The sequence below is a fragment of the Gadus morhua genome, chromosome 9 (assembly GCF_902167405.1).
Source record: "Gadus morhua chromosome 9, gadMor3.0, whole genome shotgun sequence".
In the NCBI taxonomy this organism is placed as follows: Eukaryota; Metazoa; Chordata; class Actinopteri; order Gadiformes; family Gadidae; genus Gadus; species Gadus morhua.
The window spans coordinates 12304505-12331435 of NC_044056.1; the positions used below are offsets into that span (position 1 = coordinate 12304505).

Genomic DNA, 26931 nt, shown 5'->3' on the forward strand with positions numbered 1-26931 from the left:
CTTCAGGGTTGGTGTCAGGGGTGTCACTTCCCAGCACTAGCAGGTTACTATGGTGACACACACCCAGTGTGTGTGTGTGTGTGTGTGTGTGTGTGTGTGTGTGTGTGTGTGTGTGTGTGTGTGTGTGTGTGTGTGTGTGTGTGTGTGTGTGTGTGTGTGTGTGTGTGTGTGTGTGTGTTTGTGTGTGTTGTCAGAAAGTGGTGAGTAATATACGTTACTGGTACTACCCTAGACCCAGTACTTGTACTACCCTAGACCCAGTACTGGGACTCCCCTAGACCCAGTACTGGGACTAAAGTGTAGTGCTTTGAAGTTGAATCATGTTTTTCACTAAACCAGGACCCAGCCTTTGTTTCATTCTTATCTTAAATTCAAACATACCATGATCCAACGCAGCGCGTTCTACTCATGTTGTCTTTATTCAAACTCTATTTTGAGTGTGAAAGACTTAAACATTATTTCTCACTGTCTCACTGTATTTCACACCTCTCACTGACTGTGCTTTGGTATTGATGTATGATAATCTATGTTCCTCTATGGTAATATATATAGTAATCTAACGTAAAATAATCATCTGTATTCATCTTTATGACCGATAACTCTACTATAGTTTGGTATTATCTACAACCTTAAAGTTAACTTCACTTAAAGACAAGACTCGCTCTCGCTCTCTCTCGCTCTCTCGTAATCTCACTCTCTCTCGCTCTCCCTTGCTCTTTCTTGCTCTCTCTCTCTTGCTCTCTCTCTCTCTCTCTCTCTCTCTCTCTCTCTCTCTCTCTCTCTCTCTCTCTCTCTCTCTCTCTCTCTCTCTCTTTGTTTTCGTTTTAATCTCCTTTAGCAGACATTTTGTGGGGCTGCATTGGGGGCACTGGTGTGTGTGTGTGTGTGTGTGTGTGTGTGTGTGTGTGTGTGTGTGAGTGTGTGTGTGTGTGTGTGTGTGTGTGTGTGTGTGTGTGTGTGTGTGTGTGTGTGTGTGTGTGCGAGAAAAGGAGGGAAAAGCTACAAACCCTGAATGAAAACCACATGTAGGGGGATCCGAGGGAGGGGCGGACACGGTGCCAATAGAGGGGGGGGGGAGAGAGAGAGAGAGAGAGAGAGAGAGAGAGAGAGAGAGAGAGAGAGAGAGAGAGAGAGAGAGAGAGAGAGAGAGAGAGAGAGAGAGAGAGAGAGAGAGAGAGAGAGAGAGAGAGAGAGAGAGAGAGAGAGAGAGAGAGAGAGAGAGCAATGGGGGGTGTGTGGGGGTCTGGGGGAGTGTGAGAGACGGAGGGGGAGGTGTGTGTGAGTGAGGGTTTAGTGAGAGAGGGAGGGAGGGGAGTGTGTGATGGGGGAGTGAGTGGCAGAGGGAGGAGAGTGTGTGAGAGAGAGGGGGAGTGTGTGAGAGAAGGGGAGTGTGTGAGAGAGAGAGAGTGAGAGAGAGTTTGTGAGAGCGTGTGTGAGAGTACGTCGAGGCTCTGAGCAGACTGGACGTTTCGGGGGTCTATAGCTCAACCAGCAGATAACAGATCGATCTCCTCAGACGACATGTCAACCGCTCTACTACGGAGGGACTCCAGCAAGCAGGGCCTGCAGAAGCTGCTCAGGTAGAACCTAAACTACCACCTTCTGAACTCCCGGTACCGCCACTAAACTAGCTTCTAAATCACCTTTACTTCCTCTATCTAGCTTCTAAACTACCTTTACTTCATTCCAACGACCCTCTAAAATACCTTTACTTCCTTCTAACTACTCTCTAAACTACCTTGACCAACACTAACATCCGTCTTAACTAGATTTACTTTCACTAAACAGCCTTCTTAACTACCTTTATTACCCATAAACTCCCTTCTGAACCTTCTTTCTTTAAATCTTTCTTTGTTTGTTTTAGTTTTGATGTAGTCTTTAAAAGGTGTGTGTGTGTGTGTGTGTGTGTGTGAGTGTGTGTGTGTGTGTGTGTGTGTGTGTGTGTGTGTGTGTGTGTGTGTGTGTGTGTGTGTGTGTGTGTTAAGGATGGATGTTGTTTTTTAAACACTGTGTGTGTGTGTGTGTGTGTGTGTGTGCGTGTGTGTGTGTGTGTGTGTGTGTGTGTGTGTGTGTGTGTGTGTGTGTGTGTGTGTGTGTGTGTGTGTGTGTGTGTGTGTGTGAGTTCTCAGTCAGGGATTGTCTTTTGAAAACCGTCTCTGTTTCAAGTTGCTTGAGGCTAACCTCAAGCTTCATTAACACTCTATTGAAGCTGTATTAGTGTTGGCGCTCGGGGGAGGAAGAGAGTGGGGGAGAAAGGAGAGAGGGGGAGGCCTCAGGACTGAGTCAGACAGGAGGAGGCCGGACCTCTGGGTCGGAGGTGAGAGATCACAGGTTGTTCTCTGGGTTCTCTCGGGCCGACGGACATCCTGCCCTACAGCTTGGACCTCTGGGTGGTGTGATGAGGGAAGGCCTCTTATCTGAGGACTGATGACTCAGATAAGAGGAAATGATGTCAGAGCTCTGAGTCATCAGTCCTCAGAGCTTTGACATAACTGTTCATCAACAGCTCTGTGACGTGACATCACCACTGGACTGTGAAATCATTAGGGCTGTGATATCACTAGTGCCGTGACATCACCACTGGACTGTGACATCACTAGGGCTGTGATATCACTAGTGGCGTGACATCACCACTGGACTGTGACATCACTAGGGCTGTGATATCACAAGTGGCGTGACATCACCACTGGACTGTGATATCACTGGGGCTGGGACGTCACTAGTGCTGTGACATCACTAGTGCCGTGACATCACCACTATTGCTGTGACGTCACTAGGGTTGTGACTTCACCACGAGTGATAGCTAACCGCCATAGGGTTAGCTAGGATTAGGGATGGTTGTGATTAGCTAAGGGTTAGAGTTCGATAGGGATTAGGGTTAGGGGCTAGGGTTAGTTAGGAACTTGGTTTGGCTAGAATGAGCTTCAGTAAGGAAATTATTATTGAATTTAAACCTAAATTACATCTTAGAAAGGGGTTAGTAATGTGCTAGTTAGGGATTAGTAACATGTGAGGACTGGTGGGGTATGGGTTGGACAGCACTTCATATCTGGTACCACGCAGTGCGATGCTGCCCAGACCCCTTTATCAGAACCTGGTCGGGTCAGGAGAAACACGCAGAGGGGGGGGTGTTGATGTCACCAGGCAGGCATTTAGGGAGAGACTGTGAGAATGTTCCCCTCTGGTTAACACACCCACAAACACACACATACCCACACACACACACATACACACACACACACACACACACATCGACTACCCGGCGGTGAAGTACTCTGTTTACGCTACAGCATGACAAGACAAGGAGGTGTGTGTGTGGGTGTGTTTGTTCGCTGCTTGTTTGCGGACCCCTGTGACATCACCCTGCCAACGCTTGCGTCTCCGATGTCCTGCAGGTAGCGACAGGCCCCGTCCCGGCCCCGACGGAAAGCCGTTATTATCCCGTCAGGAGAACACTCAGCGAGTGATGACAGACACGTCGCATACAGGAGCTCTGAGAGCAGGCGCTGGTAGCCTCCCCCTCTCTCTCTCTCTCTCTCTCTCTCTCTCTCTCTCTCTCTCTCTCTCTCTCTCTCTCTCTCTCTCCCTCTCCCCATCTCCCTCTCTCTCTCTGTGAGGGGATCAGTGGACAATGACAACAGTCTGAGCATGTAGAGGCAGCGAGGGAACAAACTTAACCCCAGCCTGGTCAGACTAGTCCAGGCGTGTCTCTCTTAATATTTACTATTTGTGTTCAGCAACACAAAACGCACACATGGTACAGACAAGTGGCCCTCAGGCCCCTGGATTATAGACGGACCCAATCCCCCCATTGACCTGGTTAAACATAGACCTGGTACAACATAGACCTTTAAAACCTGACCTGGTAAAACATAAACCTGTAAAACTAGACCTAGTAAAACATAGACCTGATACATAAAGTCCTGGTGAGCCCGTCTCTGTCCCCAGTGCTGTGAACTGGGCCGTCTGGGTGGAGATATCTTCTCTCCAGGGCAGCAGACCCAGGAGCAAGGCACACCGAGACGTAATCCTGCTGGGAACAAACCCGTCAGACGCTCTCCTGAAAGGAGGTCAATCGGTCTGCATCAGGCGGCGCCACATCATCTAATCCTGTTTGATGAATAATTAGAGCTGAGCGAGGCCAGGCCGCTCGTCCAGTCGTCTGGTCTCCATCTGCCTCGTCAGACCTTCACCAGACCAACCTGCTCCACATTATCATCACTGCTGTCTGAGCGCCCGGCGGCTAGGCCACATAACATGCTATGTTAGCTTCTTAGCATCCTGCTAGCTTCCCAGACACGCATCTCTCCTTTAGTAAACGGCTCCCTTTGTTTATGATCACGATTCATATAATTATTATGTATTATCTGAACATGAACAGCTGCAGGACGACCCCTGACCTCTCTCTTCCTTTCGCTGGTTGCTGTGGCGACAGGACATGACCGCTGGCCCTCGCGGTGGCGGAGCAGGAAGGATGGAGTTGTTGGGGGGGGGGGGGGGGGGGGCGGCGAGGGGATGACCGTTAGCGGGCTTGGGACCGCCTCAGCCTCTTTAGCTCGTTGTTACGGCGACCGATGAGGTCATAAACTGAACCTGAGGCGGTTCCTGATGTTGGGGTCAGAGAGAGTCAGGAAAGCAGATGGACACACCGCCTGGAAGTCATTAAGTGTGTGTGTGTGTGTGTGTGTGTGTGTGTGTGTGTGTGTGTGTGTGTGTGTGTGTGTGTGTGTGTGTGTGTGTGTGTGTGTGTGTGTGTGTGTGTATATGCGTGTGTGTGTGTGTGTGTGTGTGTGTGTGTGTGTTTGTGTGTGTGTGTGTGTGTGTGGTAACCTGACCCAGCAGCAAACAGATGGAATCTATCGGCAGTTAGTCTGCCCATCGAACACGCCGACACTCCCAGTAGAACCAGTAGCAGGCTGTGGTTGTACTCAGCAGCTCCCAGTAGATACAGCAGAAGAACCAGTAGAAGTCTGTGGTTCTACAGGGCAGCTCCCAGTACAACCAGTAGCAGACTGTGGTTCCACTGGGCAGCTCCCAGTAGAACCAGTAGCAGACTGCGGTTTTACTGAGCAGCTCCAAGTAGCAGCCAGGACAACCCTCTTCTGGGGGCGTGGCTCTAACGTGGTACCCGTGTCTGGTTGCCAGGGTGACGGCGCAGCGCAGCCTGGAGGATGCAGAGGAGGTGGAGCGGGAGCAGCGCCGCCGGCGACGGGAATCCCACCGCCGCCCAGAGGACCCCCAGTGAGTGATGACCTATAGCTATGACCCCAGTGGTTCTCAAACTGTTTCAACTGGTGCATCCACTCTAACAAACCTGATCGGCTGAGGACCCCCTTCACCACGCAAAACCTTTCCGGAGAATGTTTTCTTTTATGAACATGAATAATGTGTGTGCATTCTGATTGGACGTGTAAACATGAACTTTAAAAGGGTGCAAGTACACACAATTCAGTGAGGAACTTGGGCCTGTGCTTCATGCAACTTTGGCCCAACGCCAGGGGAGGGTCAGAGCAGGTAGAGGTGACCGCCTCCAGGGTCAGAACAGGTAGATGTGACCCCCCCAGGGGCGGGTCAGAACAGGTAGAGGTGACCCCCCCAGGGGCGGGTCAGAACAGGTAGAGGTGACCCCCCCAGGGGCGGGTCAGAACAGGTAGAGGTGACCCCCTCCAGGGGCGGGTCAGAACAGATAGAGGTGAATCCCATTCCGATACATTCCGTCTGATACTGACAACATTCGGGTGTTTCTGGATGCGCTCTCTTTTCTAGGGCTCTGAAAGGAGAGTGCTGCTGCTCTGAGGATCATTAGAAACCCGTTCATCACCAGAACTCGTCTGCGTGCCCTGAACCCTTGAGCAGTTGTTCACCTCCGCTGTTCCACCAGCACCCCGCTTGAGGCAGCTCTCAAACGGGATCTCCTCCGGCGGGGTTTTACCTGCCAAGTTCCGTTGGTTTGAAGCGGAGACAGTTTGTATGTAAATGTGGCAGGAAGGACCGTATATGGAAAGGTTTCCTTTCACAGCAGCTGCTGGGGCAGAACAAACTGGTTTTCGTCATCACCACAGAGAAAGTAGAGTGAGGAGGAAGAAGCATGAGATGAATGAGTCTGGGATTAGAGGTTCATATTCTAGTATCCATGTCTGATGATCCAAATATCTGCTGGGCCTCTCTCTCTCTCTCTCTCTCTCTCTCTCTCTCTCTCTCTCTCTCTCTCTCTCTCTCTCTCTCTCTCTCTCTCTCTCTCTCTCTCTCTGTCTCTCTCTCTCTCTCTCTCTCTCTCTCTCTCTCTCTCTCTCTCTCTCTCTCTCTCTCTCTCTCTCTCTCTCTCTCTCTCTCTCTCTCTCTCGCTCTCTCTCCCCCCAACACCATCGTAAACGTCTCGGCCCGACCATCTCCGTGAGTTAATGGACGCCTTCTTAAGAGCGGCAAACGTTTCCTCTGGGAGCCCATTTACTTTGCCCTCCCCCCCCCCCCCCCCCCCTGTGTGGGAGGTGGAGACAGATGGGCCATGACAACATCTAGCAGGAATGTCTCCTCCACACTACCAGGGTTGTTATTATGGTGTCTCTGTTCTCCACCACAACAGCCACGTCAGGATTCATCCCCTCGTGGTGTCGTGTGGTCTTCACCCCCAGCGGGACGGGAACCCGAGCGGCTCTGTAATCAGAGAGCTGAGAGCTCTGATCCACCACGACGCTCCCCCCTGATTAGATCCACTGAGATAAGGTTAAGATTAGATGCACTGAGATAAGGTTAAGATTAGAGCAGGCTGGATCCATCCCAGACGTCTGGGTGTGAGAAAGTGAAGGACATTAAATATGAGCTCCAAGACAGCAGGGGATGACGCTACAGTCATCAAAGGCAAAATAACTTATTGTACTTTGATTGGTTTGAGACAAGCCCCTACTTCTCTGGGAGAGGGGATAAGAGGGAGAGGAGAGAGGGGAGAGAGGGAGGGAGGGGGGATAGGAGAGGGAGAGAGGGGGGGAGAGGGAGGGGAGAGGAGAGAGAGGGGGGAGGGGAGAGGAGAGGAGGGGGAGGAGAACAGAGCTTTGTTCTCCATGCCTCTAATCTCCAGTCTACAGCCCTTTAGATTCCTCCATGTCCTCTCTCCTCCTCCTCTCTCCTGTGTGGTTTAGCTCTCCTCCTCCTCTCCTGGGAGGTGTAGCTCTCCTCTCTCCTGGGGGGTGTAGCTCTCCTCTCTCCTCCTCTCTCCGGGGGGGTTGTAGCTATAGCCTGTAGCAGTACAGTACCAGGCAGTAGCAATAGCAGAGCAGTTACATGTATCAGACAGTAACAGGATGAATATGTCCTCTGTGGGACTTTGTTAGCGGTAGGTGTGTTGGAGATTAGAGGTAAGAGGATTATCAGAGATGGATGTATTATGATTTACGATTTATGATTCTAGGATTAGTGATGGATGTGTTGTTGTCATGGGGGCGGGGTGGCAGGAGAAATTCCTTCCAGCCCTCAACCTCTCGTGTGCTCAGTCGTTAACATCCATAAGAACATCACAGTGCAGTCCGGGCATTCCTCAGTACAGACAACCCTTAACCATCAGCTACAGTACAGACAGTTCAGACAACCCTCTATCCATCAGCTACAGTACAGACAGTACAGACAACCCTTAACCATCAGCTACAGTATAGCGTCAGTACAGACACCTCTTTCAGCCAAAGAAACTGACTGGGGCTCAGCATGTCCTGGTTTCAGAAACAGAAACTGGACTCTGTCCAGCATAGCATTGGGGTCGGCCCTGTCAGCCGTGTGTTGTGGCCGATGTCCTAAACCTTGGACTCTCTCAGTGTTTACCCAGCGCTAGGGTTAGCGCTGGCGATGTCGTAGCTAGCGTGAATCAGAGGCCACACAGCTGTGTTACCAGGAGAGCGAGAGCAGGGATTGATGTACTCTACCATGTCCTTTTTGAGGACCACTGATAGGTCAATATTGACCCAGTCCAGAGAGCTGGGGGGGGGGGGGGGGGGATCCGACCAGGAACAATAAGCAGACCGGCCGTTCATTCCAGTACTAGAGTTAGAGTTAAGGCTATAGAGAGAACGCGGTTCATCGCTATTGCTCTCATGTGTTTGGTGATTCACACTGATGACATTTGTCTAAGTAGACATTCAGCGGCATGGTTTGTTTGGACCACAGAGAGTTCCCTCGCTTCCCAGCTGTGGTCTGACAGCTGCAGATTGATTTCCAACATCTGGAGGCCTTGCTGTAAGCATCTAGTTTGCCTACATTACTGGTAACCAGGAGGTCCTGAAATAAACAACTAGTTAGTCTACACTACAGGTAACCACCATCTGGAGGTACTGGTCTATCTATTTTGACCTGGTAAAAACGTGGCTGGCTGTTCTCCTGGTGTGAACACCTCAGTGTTGTTCTGTTTGAAGCCTGAACTGGTGTCCAACACGAGCTGAACCTAATGATGCTTTGTGCTTTGTGTTCGGTCCAAATGGATCAATAATGAACCCTCTGACTCATGCAGTCGCTCCACATGTGTCGATACTCTCTCTCTGTTTTAATAGCTCAACACCAACCTGGAGGAAATGTTTTACCCTGGAAGGAATGCTGAACATGTTTATTATGCACCATTTTACGCTCATTTTATGAGACTTTGTCCTTGGGGAATAGAGAAGGGTTTCAGCAGAGCCTGCTTCAACTGGTTTGGACTATATCACTCAGACATGCTAAACATGTGACACCAACACGTCATTCAGGAGCAGAGGGTGAGGATCAAACCAGGAACCTTTGGACTGGGGGTCTCTTAACCACTAACAACCCCCCCCCCCCCCCCCCCTTGTCCTCCAGGAACGAGGAGGAGCCGAAGCCCGGCCGGACCTCCTCCCTGGAGGAGGATGAGGGTTTCAGCGACGGAGGTGCCCAGCAGAGGGAGAGAGCGAGGAGGAGGCAGGCCGGCCTGGACTCCGGAGAGGAGGAGACGGCCTGGGACTCCTCACAGCCCCGCCTCAGGAGGCAGGAGAGGCAGGAGGAGGAGAAGGAGGAGGCCACCGATGGGAGGACAGAGCCAGGACGTGCGGCTGGCAGGGAGCGGGTGGAGAGGGAGAAGGGGGGGACCAGGGGCGTGAGGCAGGTGGTCTGTCCCGCCCCCAACAGAGAGGTAGGTCCCCCAGGCTCCCCCACTTGCATCATGAAGAGCGCTCTGTTCTGTGCGGTACTCAGTGTGTTCTTCTGTTGCTTCCAGATTGAACACAAGAAGGAAACAAAACTGATCCAATCCAAGGCCTTCCTCCAGCAGGAAGTGTTTCACAGCAAGACCAACGGAAACACGTCCCCACAGGAAGTGACATCATGCATGAACATGAAAACAATAAGGCCAATCAGGTATGAATGTTTTCATTCCATTCAACCGGTCGCCCTAACCTTACCCTCACGACCAGGTCAAGGACCCTAACCTGACCTTAACCTGACCCTAACCGGACCCTAACCTGACCCTAACCGGACCCTAACCAGACCCTAACCTGACCCTTACCGGACCCTAACCGGACCCTAACCTAACCCTAACCGTACCCTAACCGTACCCTAACCGGGCCCTAACTGGACCCTAACCTGCTCCTTAACTGATCTTAACTTGACCCTAACCTGACCCTAACCGGACCCTAACCTCTTGGGTTCTGACCTAGTCACCAGGAGAAGGACAACCAGGAGCAGGAGCAGCTGAAGCAGAGACAGCAGGAGGCGGAGCAGGAGCTGGAGGTGTTGAAGAGGAGGAGGGAGGAGAGGAGGAGAGTCCGGGAGGAGGAGCTGCGCAGAGAGGAAGGGGAGGAGCTCCGCCTGGCTGGAGAGGAGGTGAGCTACTCCTGTCCTCCTGTATCGAAATTGCGATCCGAAGGAGCAGGTCGGGGTCAGGGGTCATCTATGCCAAGATGCTGACAGGTTGAACTCAATTGGACGGAGACGAGAACCTTCAGAACCTCCAGAACCTTTACAACCTTCAGAACCTTCAGAACCTCCAGAACCTTCAGAACCTTTAGAACCTCCAGAATCTTTAGAACCTTCAGAACCTCCAGAACCTTTACAACCTTCAGAACCTCCAGAACCTTCAGAACCTTTAGAACCTCCAGAATCTTTAGAACCTTCAGAACCTCCAGAACCTTCAGAACCTTTAGAACCTCCAGAATCTTTAGAACCTTCAGAACCTCCAGAACCTCCAGAACCTTCAGAACCTTTAGAACCTCCAGAATCTTTAGAACCTTCAGAACCTCCAGAACCTTCAAAACCTTCAGAACCTTTCGAACCTTCAGAACGGTCAGAGGATGACGTGGGCTCTTGTTGTGTGCGTTCAGGAGCAGCGCAGGAGCCTGAAGGGACAGCCGGAGCGCAGGACGCCGGCTGCAGACAGGGGCCAGAGCTCCAGTCAGGAGGAGGGGGTCAGTCCGGTCTGCCCCAGAGCCACATCCAAGGTGAGACCCCTGACTACCCCCAACCTACCCTCCTCCCCTCCACTCCTCCACCCCTCCACCTGCCCCCGCTCAGAGGTTCGCGTTGGAGATGGGTGGATGGTGGTCAGCCTCCATGGTTTATTAAAGGATGAACACAAATCCACTTTATTTTGAGTTTTTTTGTGTTTCTTGCTGAACACATAAGCACATAAACACACACACACACACACACTCACACACACACACACACACACACACACACACACACACACACACACACACACACACACACACACACACACACACACATAGCGGTCTGACACCGTGCGACACACACACACACACACACACACACACACACACACACACACAAACATAGTGTACCATCACCGTGAATCATACGCACACAAACACGCTCACACAGTGGACTGACACCGTGCGTCACACACACAAACACACAGTTGACTGACAACGTGCACCACACACACACACACACACACACACACACACACACACACACACACACACACACACACACACACACAGTGTGCTGTCACCGTGCACCACACACACGCACACACAAACACACACACACACACACACACAGTGGACTGACAACATGACACAACACACATACACACATAAACCGCCTCAAAATACCCCTTACACAAGGGCATCGCCTCAACCCCAGGGCTAGGCACTACACCGACACTAGTACTAGTACTAGTAGACGTGTCCTTTGTTCTAAATATTGATGTATGGACGCATAACTTCGACCTCATTGTTTCCACAGCCTGTGTTTAGTTACAACGCGTGAGTCGCATGAGCTTGAGTTCTTTGTGTTCACCTGTGAGTTCACCTGAGTGTTCACCTGTGTGTTCACCTGTGTGTTCACCTGTGTATTCACCTGTGGGTTCACCTGTGTGTTCACCTGTGTGTTTGAACACACGTAACTGTGGTTTGTCTGCTACTCTAGCTGTGTGTCTGTTACACTGCATGTGTGTTACAGTGTGTCTGGTACTGTGTGTTGACAATGAGTGTGTGTTACAGTGTGTCTGCTACTGTGTGTGTTACAGTGTGTGTATTACCATGAGTGTGTTTTACAGTGTGTGTGCGTGTGTGTGTGTGTCTGTGTTACTGTGTGTGTGTGTGTGTTTGTGTGTGTGTGTCTGTGTTACTGTGTGTTTACCATGAGTGTGTTACAGTGTGTTTTACAGTGTGTGTTACTGTGTGTTTACCATGAGTGTGTTACAGTGTGTTTTACAGTGTGTGTTACTGTGTGTTAACGATGAGTGTGATTTCAGACAGACAGTGGTGAAGGTTGCGATGCAGACAGTTCACACATGGTGAGGATTGTGTGTGTGTGTGCGGGGGGTGTGTGTGTGTGTGTGTGTGTGTGTGTGTGTGTGTGTGTGTGTGTTTAATTGTGTGCATGTATAAGTGTGTGTGTTTTAATGTGTGTACATGCATGTGCTTCTGCAGGCTGGTGTGTGTGTTTTAGACCCAGTGTAAATGCTTGTGTTTAACGTGTTGCCATGCCACCTGTTACCATGGTGCAGACATTGTTCTGCGAGGCATTTCTCAACTAACACACATGACCAGCGTGATAAAGGCAGACTCTCCCAGCATGCTCGGCGGTCCATGGTTCATTTGCTTCCTGTTGGTTTTTGACGACCGGATAGAGACCTGAGGTGACCTATGACCTTCTCCCTTCTCCCCTCTCCTCCAGATCTCCGAGAGGACTGAGTCCCTGAGCCGATCCCTGAAGAAGAGGTAAACACTACAGATCCCATCATGCACTGCCTACCGATACACAGGCTTCTCATGTATTCACGATATGTCTCTCTCTCTCGTGCTCTGTCCTGGTTTTCTGTAACCATAGTAACAGCTTTAAGAAGACCCAGCCGCCGGTGCTGCTGTCCCGGCTGGACGACAGACTGGAGCAGTATGCTAATGCTATCGAGGTGAGCGTCATTTCGCATCTAGAGACAAGATTTCAGACATGTAAACCTGATTTCAGATCTTAAGACTTGATTTTGGATCTGCCGTTTTGATTCTGGATCTTTAATTGTGACTCTAGGTCCGTGTGATCTGGGGGCCACTCGTGGCGTCGGGCCCTCGGCTCTGACTCAGGGATCGGTTCTCTGTCATTAAAGTGGATTTACGGGCGGTTGGGTGAGCTGAGCTCATCTGCGTTCCCGACTCAGAGCTCGTAAAGCGCTGAGACGTGCAGAGAGAGTTACGGCATCCACTTTATTTATAGTCTTTATTTGATGTGCAGAACAGTAATTTAAACATGACAAAACAAGATGTTTCTGATCAAAAGTAAAACGTCAGAATGAGGGATGCCTTTGAGAGGTAGAATTAACCTGTAACTGGGGTTTAGTTAGTAGTGTGAGTGTGAGTGTGTGTGTGTGGTGCATGGTGAAAGCAGTCTACACGGTGTGTGTGTGTGTGTGTGTGTGTGTGTGTGTGTGTGTGTGTGTGTGTGTGTGTGTGTGTGTGTGTGTGTGTGTGTGTGTGTGTGTGTGTGTGTGTTTGTGTGTGTGTGTGTGTGTGTGTGTGTGTGTGTGTGTTTCTGTAATGCACGGTGACAGTACATTGTGTGTGTGTGTGTGTGTGTGTGTGTGTGTGTGTGTGTGTGTGTGTGTGTGTGTGTGTGTGTGTGTGTGGTGCACGGTGTCAGTCCACTGTGTGTGTGTGTGTGTGTGTGTGTGTGTGTGTGTGGGTGGTGCACGGTGTCAGTCCACTGTGTGTGTGTGTGTGTGGTGCACGGTGTCAGTTAACTGTGTTTGTGTGTGTGTGGTGCACGGTGTCAGTTAACTGTGTTTGTGTGTGTGTAGTGCACGTTGACAGTACACTGTGTGTGTATGTGCTGCCTGGTGACAGTCCACAACGTATGTGTGTGTGTGTGTGTGTGTGTGTGTGTGTGGTGCACGGTGACAGTATATTGTGTGTGTGTGTGTGTTTGTGATAGTCCACTGTGTGTGTATGTGTGTCTGTGGTGCACAGTTTGAGTACACTGTGTGTGTGTGGGCGTGTGTATGTGTGTGCGGTGCACGGTGACAGTACATTGTGTGTGTGTTCCAGACCTCCCAGCAGGAGGTGCGTGCCGTGCGGCGGGGCTCTGGGGACCTCCCCAGCCCCACCGGGCCCCTAGCCTCCAGGAGGAGTGTGTTCCAGGCCGGGGAGACCCCCAGCCCCTCCAGGCCGGCCGGCTGCAAGGCAAGCTATGCTACATGCTACGGGCTACACCAAGCATGTTACAGGCTACACCCAACCAGGCTACATGCTATGGGCTACATGCTACACCCAACATGCTACAGGCTACACACAGCCAGGCTACACCCAACATGCTACAGTTGACACCCAGCTAGGCTACAGGCTACACGCTACAGGCAACACCCAGCCAGGCTACATGCTACACACCACATCCAACATGGTATAGGCCACACCCAGCTAGGCTACATGCTATATGATACAAGCTACATGCTACAATAATGAATTAATTTCCTGTATTAAGATTGCATCTCTTTCTCTCTCTTTCTCAGGACACGGAGGGTCTAAAGGTGGGCGTGGCCAACCTAATCACCCAATGGGTGAAGGGGAGTCCAGACTCAAGTGGAAAGGCCCCGCCCTCTAGACCAGCAGTACGTCCAAATCAAACACACCCCTCTATCCTTCTGTCTGTCTGTCTGTCTGTCTGTCTGTATACCTGCCTGCTAGTCTGTCTTCCTATCCACCTGGCTTTCTGTCGCCGCAGTCTGTCCGTCTGTCATTCCTGGAGAGTTGCAGAATGATATCTATATTCTTATGTATATTGTCATTATACCATATATATATATATATATATATATGGTATAAAGACTGAGTGTTGGGGATGGCGGAGGTTATGGGAGACCCTAAACTAACCCCTAGAGACCCCTAGTGACCTTTCACTGACCCCTAGTGGCCCTGCATTGACCCCTGACACCCTAGTGGCCCTGCACTGACCCCTAGTGGCCCTACACTGACCACTAGTGACCCTGCACTTGCCCCAAGTGGCCCTGCACTGGCCCCTAGTGGCCCTGCATTGACCACTAGTGGCCCTGCACTGGCCCCTAGTGGCCCTGCACTGGCCCCTAGTGGCCAGGCAGGGCAGTGCAGCGTTTCACCCTCAGTCCAGCCCTGCTGTGACGGTGAACACAGCAGGAGAGCTCTTCTGAGCCCACCAACACCACCACAATATGTTTGGTTTCCAGAACTAGCCTCAAGAAATGCTTTTGTATTGCATATTTTGGGGTTTTTTGTTTGTTTGAAGGAACACTTTATTCTTAAAGGGGACCTATTATGCTTTTTCGACTTTTATGACCTATAAACGTTGTTATAATGATTGATAGTCATGCTTAACCATGCACACAAAACGATGTCGATTTTCGGGAAACTCTTCCTCTCATCTGGGCGCTTTCATCATTCTCTGTCAACGCTCGGTTTCGTACTTTTCCGCCCCCTCGCCCCCCTCCTGCCAACCCAACTCCGTTGTGATTGGTTACCTTCCTTGAAGCGCGCGTGCGGGCAGTTTGACCAGGCATATGGGGGCGCGGCAGGAGTGCCTCTACGTAGATGATTTCCCGGAAATGTGAACAAGTGAATCGCAAACGTTGTCCCGAGTGTTTAGCGCTCTGCACAGCCACCCCAGACTGTCAGCAGGGAATACATCGAAATGCATGTACGTCATTATTTGACACTTTAGTATGGTTAAACGTGACTATCAATCATTATAACAACGTTTATAGGTCATAAAAATCGAAAAAAGCATAATAGGTCCCCTTTAATATGATCAAAATTAAGGAACCCTGGAGAGTGTTTAAACACTATTTAACATCACTTGTCTTGCTTGCAGCTTTTAATAGCCAACTTAACATCAGTTGGTCGGTTTTATGTTTATGTTGTATGTATCTTCTATTATTTGTTGGTTTTATCTGTTAACGTTTATCTGAATTCAGTTCAGTCCTTAAGTCACAGTGGATAAAAGTGTTAGTAAATAATTATAAATTGTAGTGTTGTGTGGACAGGAAGTGAGGTAATGCTGAGGGTTGTGGGTTCAGGAAGTGAGGTTATGCTGAGGGTTGTGTGGACAGGTGGTAAGGTAATGCTGAGGGTTGTGTCGACAGGAAGTGAGGCCGGGAGACGTGATGCAGAAGAAGAACATGTGGGAGGGCATCAGAGACACGGAGAGGACGGGAACATCTGGAGCAACAGCTGGGGTGAGCACACACACACGCACACATACACGCACACATACACACACACACATACACAGACACACGCACACACACCCACATACACAGACACACAACCACACACATACACACGCATACACACATGCATACGCACACAGATGCACACACACATCCACACACGCATACACACACGCATACATAGACGCATACACAGACGCACACACACGCATACACACACACAAACCAACGCACACACACACACACGAACACACACTTGCTAAATATTCAATAATTTGACATGGTCAGTAATAATCAAATAATCATGATTTTCATTTCTGTAGGACACTTCTGGAAAAAAGTTCAAGTTTGTGGTGACTGGCCATGGAAAATACCAGAAACTCTGAGTGGGCGGTAAGTTCCCTCAAACTACTAATTACCAATAAATACTACATTGAACTCCAATTAAACTCCAATTACATATGTAACACACGTTACGCAATAAAAACAATTCTATCATATAAACTGTACTATTATTAGTATAAATGTTATTATAATACTAATAATATTACTTATCATTATATTTCATGCACTACTCATTTCTTTCTTGAAACATTAAAACTGAAAAATCAAGTAAAAAAGAAAAGGGATTTCCCTCGTTCAATTCCTGTCATCTTTGGTCCACACCTCAAACATCTGCTCTCCACACCTCAAACATTTCTTATCCGCACCGCAAACATCTGCTCTCCACCTCAAACATCTGCGGCCCACAAACATCTGCTGTCCACACTTCAAACATCTGCGGTCCACACTTCAAACATCTGCGGTCCACACCTCAAACATCAGCTATCCACAAACATCTGCGGTCCACACCTCAAACATCGGCGATCCAACTCAAACATCTGCTGTCCACCTAAAACATCTGCAGTTCACACACCTCAAACATCTGTCCACACAATGAGGTTAGCCGTGTCCTATTGAAGCACCTTTAATGCAAACACTTCTCATCCGTCACAAGGAGCGAATATAAAAGACATGCAGTCCTCATCTGGAGGAGGAGCTTAGGGTCTGGTTTCTAAGTGTTTGTTCTACTTCAAGGGTTATTGATCCAACTTCTCTTCGAATACCTCATCAAAAATCACCAACCGACTCCTCTCACCTTTTAAGCCACTTACTAGATACGATCTCGCTTCAAAACTGTCTAACCTCTGACCCCTCAAACTCAACCCTTTCAAAACCATTCACATTGAAATCAATGATAAAGTATTGAAATTACCGAGGGCTAAATGGACTGGACATTATGGCATTTAAATATGCATAGCAGATCAGTATTCTATCAAATTATTATTTTTTCACTACTGCTTTTTAACTGTTTGCAATATCTTTGATTTATTGTTTTAATTTGGATTTCTTAATCCGTCTCATTTGATCATTTGTTCCATTGTTTGATAAGCTTTACCAGTAGCAATAACTAGTCTTTAGCAAAGACAGCATTAGGTAACTCTTACCATAGCAAAGCCTTACTTGCAGCTTAAATAATTAATTAGCATTAAGGACCACTAAGGAGGCTTAGCCACTAGCAAAGATTGACCATTAGAATTAGCTAAGTGTAACCATATGCAAAGCCTTAACAATACCAAAATCATACAATTCGAAAAAGTCTAATTATTAGCCCACCATAAACAAGGCCATAATATAAGTGTAGCCCTAAGCTTTAGCGATGCATGAGCAATAGCAACGCCTAACCAAAAGCAAATCCTTTTTAACTGCAAACCTTTCCATCCTTTCTAACTGCTAGCTAAATCTAGTCATAATAAAAGCCAAAAGCATTCAGGTCAAAAAAACCTAAGATAAATAAAGAAAGCTTACTGTGATATCAATAATTAGCACCATTATTTTCCACAATATCATAGATGATTAAAGATAACCAATAGATGTTAAACATTGGCTTTTAACCCTGGTATACATAAGTCAGAAGACTATGCAACGAACATGAGAAGACGAGGAGCCAACTCTACAACGTCAACCACTATGTATTGCAGTATCCACATTGAAAATGTTGTGCTCAACACTACACTATTTTCAATGTGGACACTGCAATATTTAGTGCGGCATTATTGAAGTCGGCAAGGCCGTTTTTCTGAAATAAGAATTTGCACACAGTTCTAGTGTGAACAATAGGTCTATTTATGCGTTCATTTGTAAAAGGTCTCAGGTCTTAACATCGTAAGTTTCAACATCTGATCATATAATCCGCAATGGACATTAGAGAAGCTGTACAATAATGATCGATTACAAGACATCCCAAGAGACTTTTATCCTTGGACAAGAATCAGAACAGCTGAACCCAGATACAGTACGATGCATTTCAAGTATAAAGTTTGCAACTGTCTACTTTACGGATACCACAGATACTAAAAACGCCCTGTACATATATTTTTATTACTAAGAATTCTAGGTCACCTGTACACAAGACATTTAGAAACAGATATCTCTTCTCCAAAAAGTTTGTATTTTGGCACACTATTCACGTTGTCGGCATGTTTCTAAGAAACGAGGAAGCCTCTGGCCGTTCTGTTAAAGTCTTTGGGTTCCTCCTCCTTGTTCTTGCGGCCGATCAGGCCCATCTCGAACACGGTGGAGATCTTCGTGAGAGGTCTCGACGCCGCTTCCCTCAGTTTCTTGGCATCAAACTTGGGGCTGAATAGCAGGATGGGGAGCCGATGGGCGAAGGCCGGAATCTCCTTGGACTCCTCCTTTGTTTCACCCTCGTTCTTCTCCTCCTCGCTTTTGTTGAGCTCTATCTGGTGCATGATGTTTTCCTTGGTGGAGAACATTTGGAAGAGGACAGCGTTCCACATCATGGCTCCCTTTGGAGCGTCTTTGCTCAATTTGTCGCTGTCGCTGGCAGGGTTCCCCTCGGAAGGTTTCCCATCAGAAGGTATTGCTTCAGCCACAACCTGCCCTACTGCCTCCTCCTTCTTCCCTTCTGCCCCCTCGGGGAACTTGGGCTCCTCCTGCTCCACCACCATGTGCTTCTTGAGGCGGGACCATCCGCTCAGTTTGGATTTCAATCCCTTCGGTTTCCCAAGGGCTTTGAACAGAACCTGCGCCGCCTGGGCTGAGTCAGATGCTTCCTGGCTGTCTGGTTTGGCTGCAGGAGAGGAGGGACCTTTGTCCTCTTTTCCTTTGCTAGGTGTTGAGTCAGCAGAAGCCTCAGCAGGGAAGCCAGTCGCTGAGCCTTCTTGTGTTGAAGGGATGCCTGGCTTTGGTTCCTGGGTCCTGGGGACCCCGAAAACCCCTTCCAACGCTTTCTTAGCTGAGGACTTAGCTTTGGTCTCCAGTGAAACAGCTGGAGCTTCTTTTGTTTGTTTCTGAAGAACTATGTCTTCGGTTTTACTTTCTGAGGTCACTAAAGAATGCTTGGCTTGATTCTCTGGTTTGGTGACCTCAGGACTTATCTTCTTCACGGGAGTTTTGACTTCTGCTTTGTGTGCTGTCGTCGTTGCGGTGTCCTGTAACACAGTTTTTGCAGACGCTGTCGTGACGATTGCAGATGAGGCCTGGTGGGATGAAGCTGGTTCTGGGTAGTCTGACGCTTGGGAAACAACAATAGTTGGAATCCGGAGAGCTGGCGGTCTGGAGAACACTACCTCCTCTGCCTTCTTTCCAGACGGTTCTCCACCTCCAGACACCTCAACCGCCACAACCTTTGGTGTTACAGAAAGTTCTAGGGTTGCTGGTTCAGTTTTCAATGACGTTACGGTTGTGGTCTGAGGCTCTTCTTGAGTGGACTTTGTGGCACCAGATAAACCGAATGCGGGAGAGTAGCACTGGATCCCACCGTGAGCAACGTACTCGGCTGGTGTCAAGCCCCGGTACCCAGACCTGGACCCCCCATGGGTGGGCGTCTTGGGTCTCTGAGCTCCGTATGAAGTCCTCGGTGGGCCTGGTCTGGGGAACCCAGGTGCTGTCTTTGTGAGGGGAGCCCCCTGGGTGCTTGGGGCCCTCTGGGTGCTGGGAGCCCCCTGGGTGCCGGGGGCCCCCTGGGTGCTTTGAGCCCCCTGGGTGATGGGGGGGGCCTGGATGCGGGGGGGGGCCTGGGTGCTGGGCTGCACCTGGGTGCTGGGAGGTTTGGGCTGCGGGTGAGAAGGGGTTTTGGGGGCCGCTGGTTTTGGGGCTTCATATGAAGGTGTTTTAGGCCTTGGGGAACTAGAGACTGTTATCTGTGGTTCTGACGGGGCCGAAGGCAGAGTTTGAGGCTTTGGATAACTTGGTGGCGCAGCAGGGATCTCCTGTTGTGCTTTCACAGCAACAGAAGGCTCAGACTTTGGTTTTGAAACATCTATGGATGGCGCTACTGGCGTGATGTTTGAATGGATGTCCCCATTTGAAGTTAAAGCATCCTTTGTCTTGACATTTTCTGCAGTGGATAAACCCATCATCGGGACAGCTGTGGGAGTCTTCCTCTCTGACTCCGCTGGGATCGGTGACACACAAAATAGAAGTGGATTGGTTCTTGATATTTCAAAGACTGGTGTTTTAGCCCGAGCCACGCGGTACGAGGGTGTCTTCGGCCGCCCAGAGTGAGTTCTGGAAGTCGTAAACTCGTATGTTGGTGTTTTAGCTCGTTTGACCTCAGGGGTCGGGGGGAGGGATTTGGTTTCGGCTTTAGGAGTTTGAGGGATCTTGGTGACTTCCGTCTTTGGTGTGGAGGCTCTGGTGGGCTCACGGGTTGGGGTCTTACTCCTAGAGTCTGAGACCAGGGACCCGCTCTGACTCACAAGAGTCACAGCTTGCCGGATTTCTCTGGTCGGAGTCAAACCCCTCCTCACCTCTGCTGACGGAGTCGGCCCACGTCGTGACTCCGGGGTCGGCGTTTTGCTCCGCGGTGCCGTGGTGCCAATGGCGGTGAGCTCCGTCGTGTCGTAGACTGGAGGGGTCCTGGACGACTCGTAGAAGGACGTGTTTGCGGTGTACAACCGGATCTGAGGAACTTCAAACATCGGTTTGGGAGATCTCGAGTTTTCAGTGGCTCTGAAGTGCGGCCGAGGACTTTTTGATTTAGCAAATGAGGTCAACACTGTGAGGGGTTTCAACACCACCTGGCTTCCTGAGTAGGGGACTGATACTGGGCCGGGACCAGAGTATCGAACCGGCACCGGACTGGGAGACCTGTTCGCACCAGGCATCCATCCAGGCCGACCCTGGCCGGGCAGCAGAGTTACTTGAAGTGCCGGAATTGTGAACTCCATCTTCAAGGGCGTTCCTGATTCTACTGCCCTGCTCAGCTGCACTGGGGGCGAGGCCATCAGCATGGGCGGTGCCTTCAGCGGGGGCAGGGCCATCTGCGGGGGCGGGGCCATCAGCGGGGGCGGGGCCATCAGAAGGGGCGGGGCCATCAACGGGGGCGGGGTCATCATCTGGGGTGGGGCCGTCAGCGGGGGCGGACCTGTGGCGACCGGCGTGCCGTGTTGCGGGAACAGGACTGGTGGCGTGGTCGGCGAGTCGGGGAAGAAGATTGGGGGAGGCTGGCCCCAGCCCACCCTCTGGGGGTAGGGGGACGCCACATGCTGGTAACGAGGCCGCACGCTGAAGCGGGGGGGGAACCGCGCCGTGCCCCTTAGGGGGGTCTCGGGGGTCCTGGGGGGGGTGGAGTGGTCGCTGTGCTCCAGATCGGGGCTGGCCTCGTTGACCGGCGACAGGCTTGAGCGGAACACGGCGGCGGCCTGGGCTGCCTGCGGCGACACCTTCTTCTTGGCGTTCCTCTTTAGGAGCTTCTGCAGACGGGCATTGTCCTTCCCGGGCTTGGGGGGCAGCGGGGGTGGGTAGCGCTGGGACAGGAAGCTCAGCCCCGCGGGGTAGCTCGTGTAGCTGGCCGCCATGTTGGCCTCGATCCCCTGGAGAAGACCGAAGGGAGATTGTGTCAGGAAGACCTCTAGAGCGACAGCCAACCACAGAATGGCTACAATAAGAGGTATCCAATCACAACAGGGCTACGATTAGAGCTAGCCAATCACAGCAGGGCTACGATAAGAGCCAGACAATCACAGCAGGGTTAGGAATGAGATGGACTGCTGTCTGTGTATGATTTATCGCAGCTTTAATGCCAGTCAAGGCTTCCCCACCCCACATCCCCCCTCAACCTTGTTCCTTCATGCCCCTCCCACTTCACTCAACCCTGTCCCTTCATGGCCCTTCCACTTCACTTAACCCTGTTCCTTTATGCCCCTCCCACTTCACTCAACCCTGTTCCATCATGCACGTTACAGATCCATTAAATAAAGTGACGATAAATACATCACGACAAAGCAGGATCGACTTTGATGTTTTGTCTCCTTGTGTTTCAGATGCTTCCAATCATGACTGTCGTCTTTGGCCTGTCGTCATGCAACGGGGCGAAACAACCAATCAAAAGAATGACTATCTTCAATCCTTGTTCCTTTGTGGTTCTGATCCAGATGAACATGACTAACCTTCTGTTGACTGTATTTATATCTGCTCTGTTTCATATCTCTGTTCAATAATCAGTGTATAATGTATCATGTGTTTGGACGTGTTGGGATTGGAATATATGTAATGACTATATCCCAACATATTCATATCAACAATATTTCTTACCTAAATTGTTATTTCAATTACCTGACATTTGAATGACCCAAATGTTCCCTACACTTTCCTCCTCACACCAGCAAACGTTTAAAACGTGTTGTTACTGGTTTACTGTTAACCTGTTGTAACTGGATTACTGTTAACCTGTTGTTACTAGTTAACTGTTGACCAGTTGGTACTGGTTGACTGTTGACCAGTTGCTACTGGTTGACTGTTGACCTGTTTCTACTGGTTTACTGTTGAACTTTTGCTACTGGTTTACTGTTAACCTGTTGTCACAAGTTAACTGTTGAACTGTTGCTACTGGTTTACTGTTAACCTGTTGTTACTAGTTAACTGTTGACCAGTTGCTACTGGTTTACCATTGACCTGTTTCTACTGGTTTACTGTTGACCTGTTGTTACCTTGAATACCTCTTAATAAGACTGATGTACGTGATCTTAACCTTTCTCTTAAATAAACATTGTTCTTCCTGAACCTGGGTTAGTCTCACTGAAGACCCTGGGTTAGTCTCACCTGGGTTAGTCTCACTAGTGAACCTGGGTTTGTCTCACTGGTGAACCTGGGTTTGTCTCACCTGGGTTAGTCTCACTAGTGAGCCTGGGTTAGTCTCACTGATGAACCTGGGTTGGTCTCACTGGTGAACCTGGATTAGTCTCACCTGGGTTAGTGTCCCTAGCGAACTTGGGTTAGTCTCATTGGGTGAACCTTGGTTAGTCTCACCTGGGTTAGTGTCACCTGGGTAAGTCTCACTAGTGAACCTGGGTTGTCTCCCTGGTGAACCTGGTTTAGTCTCACCTGGGTTAGTCTCACTAGTGAACCTGGGTTAGTGTCACTAGTGATCCTGGGTTGGTCTCACTGGTGAACCTGGGTTAGTCTCACTGGTGAACCTGGGTTAGTCTCACTAGTGAACCTGGGTTAGTCTCACTGGTGAACCTGGGTTAGTCTCACTGGTGAACCTGGGTTAGTCTCACTGATGACTCTGGGTTAGTCTGACTGATGAACCTGGGTTAGTCTCAATGATGACCCTGGGTTAGTCTGACCTGGGTTAGTCACACTCTTAGGAACCCTCCTCTAGCGCTGCAGTAGACGCTGGTCTAAAACTGGTCTGAAAGTGAGTCAACAGCTGATGCAAAGAAGGTTCCTGAACTAATTATAGTCTGGGAGGCGGGGCTAAAAGGGTCAGCCAGTCGCCTGTCTCTTTATTTCAGAACTGGCTTGTGATTGGCTGTACTTCTACAATAAGGGATTTGGGCTAAAGTTGTGGATCTGGTGAGTTGAGAGGCGACGGAGCTGTGGGTAAACCGGGAGAGAGTCCTCAGTGAGGTCCTACTGAGGATATAAACAGGATTTCTGAGCTGCAACATGGCCCTGATGGTCCGGTTCACGTTACACTCAGCTGTTCTGCATCTATCTCCATAAACTGCTGCTGTGTGTGAGTCTCTCTCTCTCTCTCTCTCTCTCTCTCTCTCTCTCTCTCTCTCTCTCTCTCTCTCTCTCTCTCTCTCTCTCTCTCTCTCTCTCTCTCTCTCTCTCTCTCTCTCTCTCTATATCGCTCTCTCGATCTCTCTCTCTCGCCTACTTGATGACATCATAGCAAAGCGAATCCAAGTCATCAGTGTTTCTGCCATCTTACCAAACAACCAGAGGCCATTAGGACACGTTCTGAAACCTTCTGTACCACCTGATGTGTATTGATCAGAACGACAACCTCAATAATCGATATGATAACATCCCTATGATTAACCATCCCTCTGGTCTGTTGGGGCATTGAACTGGCAACCTGCTTCTTGAGATGAGGGCTGGCCTTTTAAGGGCCGGCTAGGATTGGCCCCTGGATCTGCCCCAGCAGAAGAGGAGAGTAAGAATAGACGTGTCACAAAATAACCTGCTACAATGGTCCCCCCCACACACAGGCGCAGGCGCAGGCACGCGCACACACACACACACACACACACAGTAACACACGCATACATCCTGAACACACACACAAACTCTTAACACATATACTCCCCACACACATACTACACACACACACACACACACACACACACACACACACACACACACACACAGACACACTCATATCAGACACACACACACACACACTCATATCACACATACACCCACACACACACACACACACACACATATCACATGCTCACACATAACACGATCAAGTGACTCAGCCGGTAAAAGTAGTTTAGAATAAGAGCATTAAGTGACTCACCAGGTAAAGGTCATTTAGAATTAGAGCATGAAGTGACTCACCAGGTAAAAGTAGTTTAGAATAAGAGCATGAAGTGACTCACCAGGTAAAAGTGGCTTGTGAGGAGTTCAGCCCACTGCTCCGGGGTCCCTGGGAGGAACGAGACAAAACAAGGTGTTCTCACATTGCCCCGCTCATGATGGTCACATGTTGCAGCCCCTAGCCTCCACTGGTCTGTTCGGTGTGTTTCCCTGGGCTAGCTCTGTGAGGCTAACGGTTAGCATGGCTCCACACCCCCTCGGATAGTCAGAGTCCCCCAGTGGCTCTATGGTGGGACGGGACGGGACGGGGGGGGGTGAAGAGAGGAGGGGGGGGGGGGGGGGGGGCATCCAGCCCCCCCCCAGAGAGAACGCTGGCCCCCCAGGGGTCCAGGACCCGGTTCTTACCTGAGAGAGGAGAGCGGGTCCTGCTGCTGGGTCCCAGCCCGCTGTCTCACAGCCTCACGGTCATCCTGCTGCCCCGTCCTGCAAATGGCAGGACGCGTCTCCATGCCGCGTTAAAAATAAACCCTGAGCTCGGAGCGCTGGGCTCCCTGTGCGCAGCGGCCGCCGCGGCCTTAGGTTTCACCACCGCCCGGTGCCCTACAGTGTCTGCCTGGCGCCCTCTGCTGGATGCCGCAGGGGGAGCGGGCGGTCCCTGGGCCAGGACTCAAAGTCTAGGGTATACTTCTGCTTTAGATATCAGATACAGCAGCTTCATCCTGGGTCTCTACGCCCTGGGACTCTGCCTTGGTCTCTTCCGGGGTCTCTACCTGGGTCTCTACCCCCTGTGTCTCTACCTTGGTCTCTACCTGGGTCTCTACCCCCCTGGGTTTCTAGCCCCCTGGGTCTCTACCGCCTGGGTCTCTACCTTGGTCTCTACCCCCTGGGACCTCTCTGAGCCTGTGTTTGCATTTATAGTTCTACTAAAGTTGCCAACTTTGATAATTTGACTGTGAAGAAGATTGTGGTACAGATGAACATATCTGTACCACCTGAACGAGTCTGTCGTTAGTTTGGTGGTAAACGAAGCAGCAAGGATGAAGCCTCAGGTGTAGGGGGACATGTTTGGAGCTGTGGCGCCGAGGTAGAGACCCGGTGTGTGCTGAGGTTCTGAGGTAGAGACACACCGTGTTCTGGGATAGAGATCCATCGTGGGCTGAAGTCGAGACCCACGTGTTCTGAGGTAGAGAACCACCGGGTTCTGAGGTTGAGATCCACCGTGCTCTGAGGTAGAGACCCACCGTGGTCTGAGGTTGAGACCCACCGTGCTCTAAGGTAGAGACCCACCGGGTTCTGAGGTTGAGACCCACCATGGTCTGAGGTTCTGAAGTAGAGACCCACCGTGTTCTGAAGTAGAGACCCACGTGTTCTGAGGTAGTGACCCACTGTGTTCTAAGGTTCTGAGGTCGAGACCCACTGTGTTCTGAGGTAGTGACCCACTGTGTTCTGGGGTTCTGAGGTCGAGACCCACGTGTTCTGAGGTGCTCTGCAGCGTTTCCATCAGTTCTATCGACCCATGTGACCTGAGTCCTTCACAGCAGGGAGCCTAAGACCAGAGGGTCCTGATGGTGTGAATTTGGAGAGGTGGAACCCTGTCCTCCTCAGTATGTCTCCAAGAGCTATCTCTGCGAGGCTAACGGTTATCATGGCTAAACAACCCCTTCGATGGTCCGGTCCCCGAGTGGCTCTCTGTTGGGACAGGAGGGTGAAGAGAGGGGGGCGCGGCCTGGCCACCTAGCCCCCCCAGAGAGTTGCCCTGTCTAATCCCTATCTGCTCCTTCACGACCTGTCTCTGTACTGTCTAACCCCTACCTGCTCCTTAGTGACCTGTCTCTGTACTGTCTAACCCCTACCTGCTCCTTAGTGACCTGTCTCTGTACTGTCTAACCCCTATCAGCTTCATTATTGACATGTATCTGAAATCAATAAATCAGTAAATGGTCATTATAATGATGTGTTGAAGTTCAGATATAATCTCAACCCCTTATTCAGGCTTGATCAATTTGGACGTTATCCATGAATTAATCACCTATAGATCATTTGATAACGAGATAACTCGACAGCGGAGCCCGATGTTTAAGTTATCGAATCCATGCCACACCGCTGAGACCAAGTGCAGCACAGTTCATACATTCATCTGCTCAGGGCTCTGACTCAGGACCCCCCACCTGGTCCAGGTGGTTCCGGGCGGCACCAGGAGGTGGTACCAGGGTGTTGGACAATGTTCCTGGAGGCCGTACGCTCCGAGCCGGTTCCTCGTCCGGTTCCTCATCCGGTTCCTCTTCTCCTTCACCTGAAACTCCATCTGGTGGCTCCTTGTGACGTCTCTCGGCGGCCTGCTGAATTCTGCTAGCCTAATGCAGAAGCAGAAATAGCAACAGGTCAGCCTGAAGACCCCTCCCCTCCCCCCGCCAGCTGTCTATCTCCTTATTGAGGGACCCCGG

General features: G+C 50.3%; 2 protein-coding genes across 4 annotated transcripts; one reads left to right on the forward strand and one right to left on the reverse strand.

Moving 5' to 3' along the window:
* The first annotated feature begins 1326 nt into the window (after positions 1-1326).
* lsp1a (lymphocyte specific protein 1 a) lies at positions 1327-22714 on the forward strand. Of its 2 annotated transcripts, XM_030365554.1 has the most exons (14): positions 1327-1580; positions 5146-5241; positions 8815-9124; positions 9209-9348; positions 9648-9813; positions 10311-10427; positions 11711-11752; positions 12136-12179; positions 12289-12370; positions 13497-13631; positions 13958-14056; positions 15560-15652; positions 15970-16039; positions 21976-22714. In XM_030365554.1, the coding sequence occupies exons 1-13, from the start codon at positions 1522-1524 to the stop codon at positions 16030-16032; spliced, it is 1446 nt and encodes a 481-aa protein (XP_030221414.1). In that variant the 5' UTR covers positions 1327-1521; the 3' UTR covers positions 16033-16039; positions 21976-22714. The 2 variants fall into 2 exon arrangements, with proteins under 2 accessions (XP_030221414.1, XP_030221415.1); XM_030365555.1 differs by lacking the exon at positions 11711-11752.
* Positions 16584-26887, reverse strand: prr33 (proline rich 33). Of its 2 annotated transcripts, none has more exons than XM_030365553.1 (3): positions 26656-26887; positions 24550-24596; positions 16584-21525 (listed from the first exon to the last, which is right to left on the reverse strand). In XM_030365553.1, the coding sequence occupies exon 3, from the start codon at positions 21508-21510 to the stop codon at positions 18172-18174; it is 3339 nt and encodes a 1112-aa protein (XP_030221413.1). In that variant the 5' UTR covers positions 21511-21525; positions 24550-24596; positions 26656-26887; the 3' UTR covers positions 16584-18171. The 2 variants fall into 2 exon arrangements, with proteins under 2 accessions (XP_030221413.1, XP_030221412.1); XM_030365552.1 differs by lacking the exon at positions 26656-26887 and adding an exon at positions 24893-25049.
* Positions 26888-26931: the final 44 nt, after the last annotated feature.

What these genes read in the sequence shown, in the direction of transcription:
- prr33 (XM_030365553.1), bottom strand. Translation starts at nt 21,510, where the DNA reads ATGGCGGCCAGCTACACGAGCTACCCCGCGGGGCTGAGCTTCCTGTCC.
- lsp1a (XM_030365554.1), top strand. Translation starts at nt 1,522, where the DNA reads ATGTCAACCGCTCTACTACGGAGGGACTCCAGCAAGCAGGGCCTGCAG. An exon ending in ATGCAGACAGTTCACACATG is followed by an intron (nt 11,753 to 12,135) that starts GTGAGGATTGTG and finishes CCTCTCCTCCAG; the next exon opens with ATCTCCGAGAGGACTGAGTC. An exon ending in AGCCGATCCCTGAAGAAGAG is followed by an intron (nt 12,180 to 12,288) that starts GTAAACACTACA and finishes CTGTAACCATAG; the next exon opens with TAACAGCTTTAAGAAGACCC.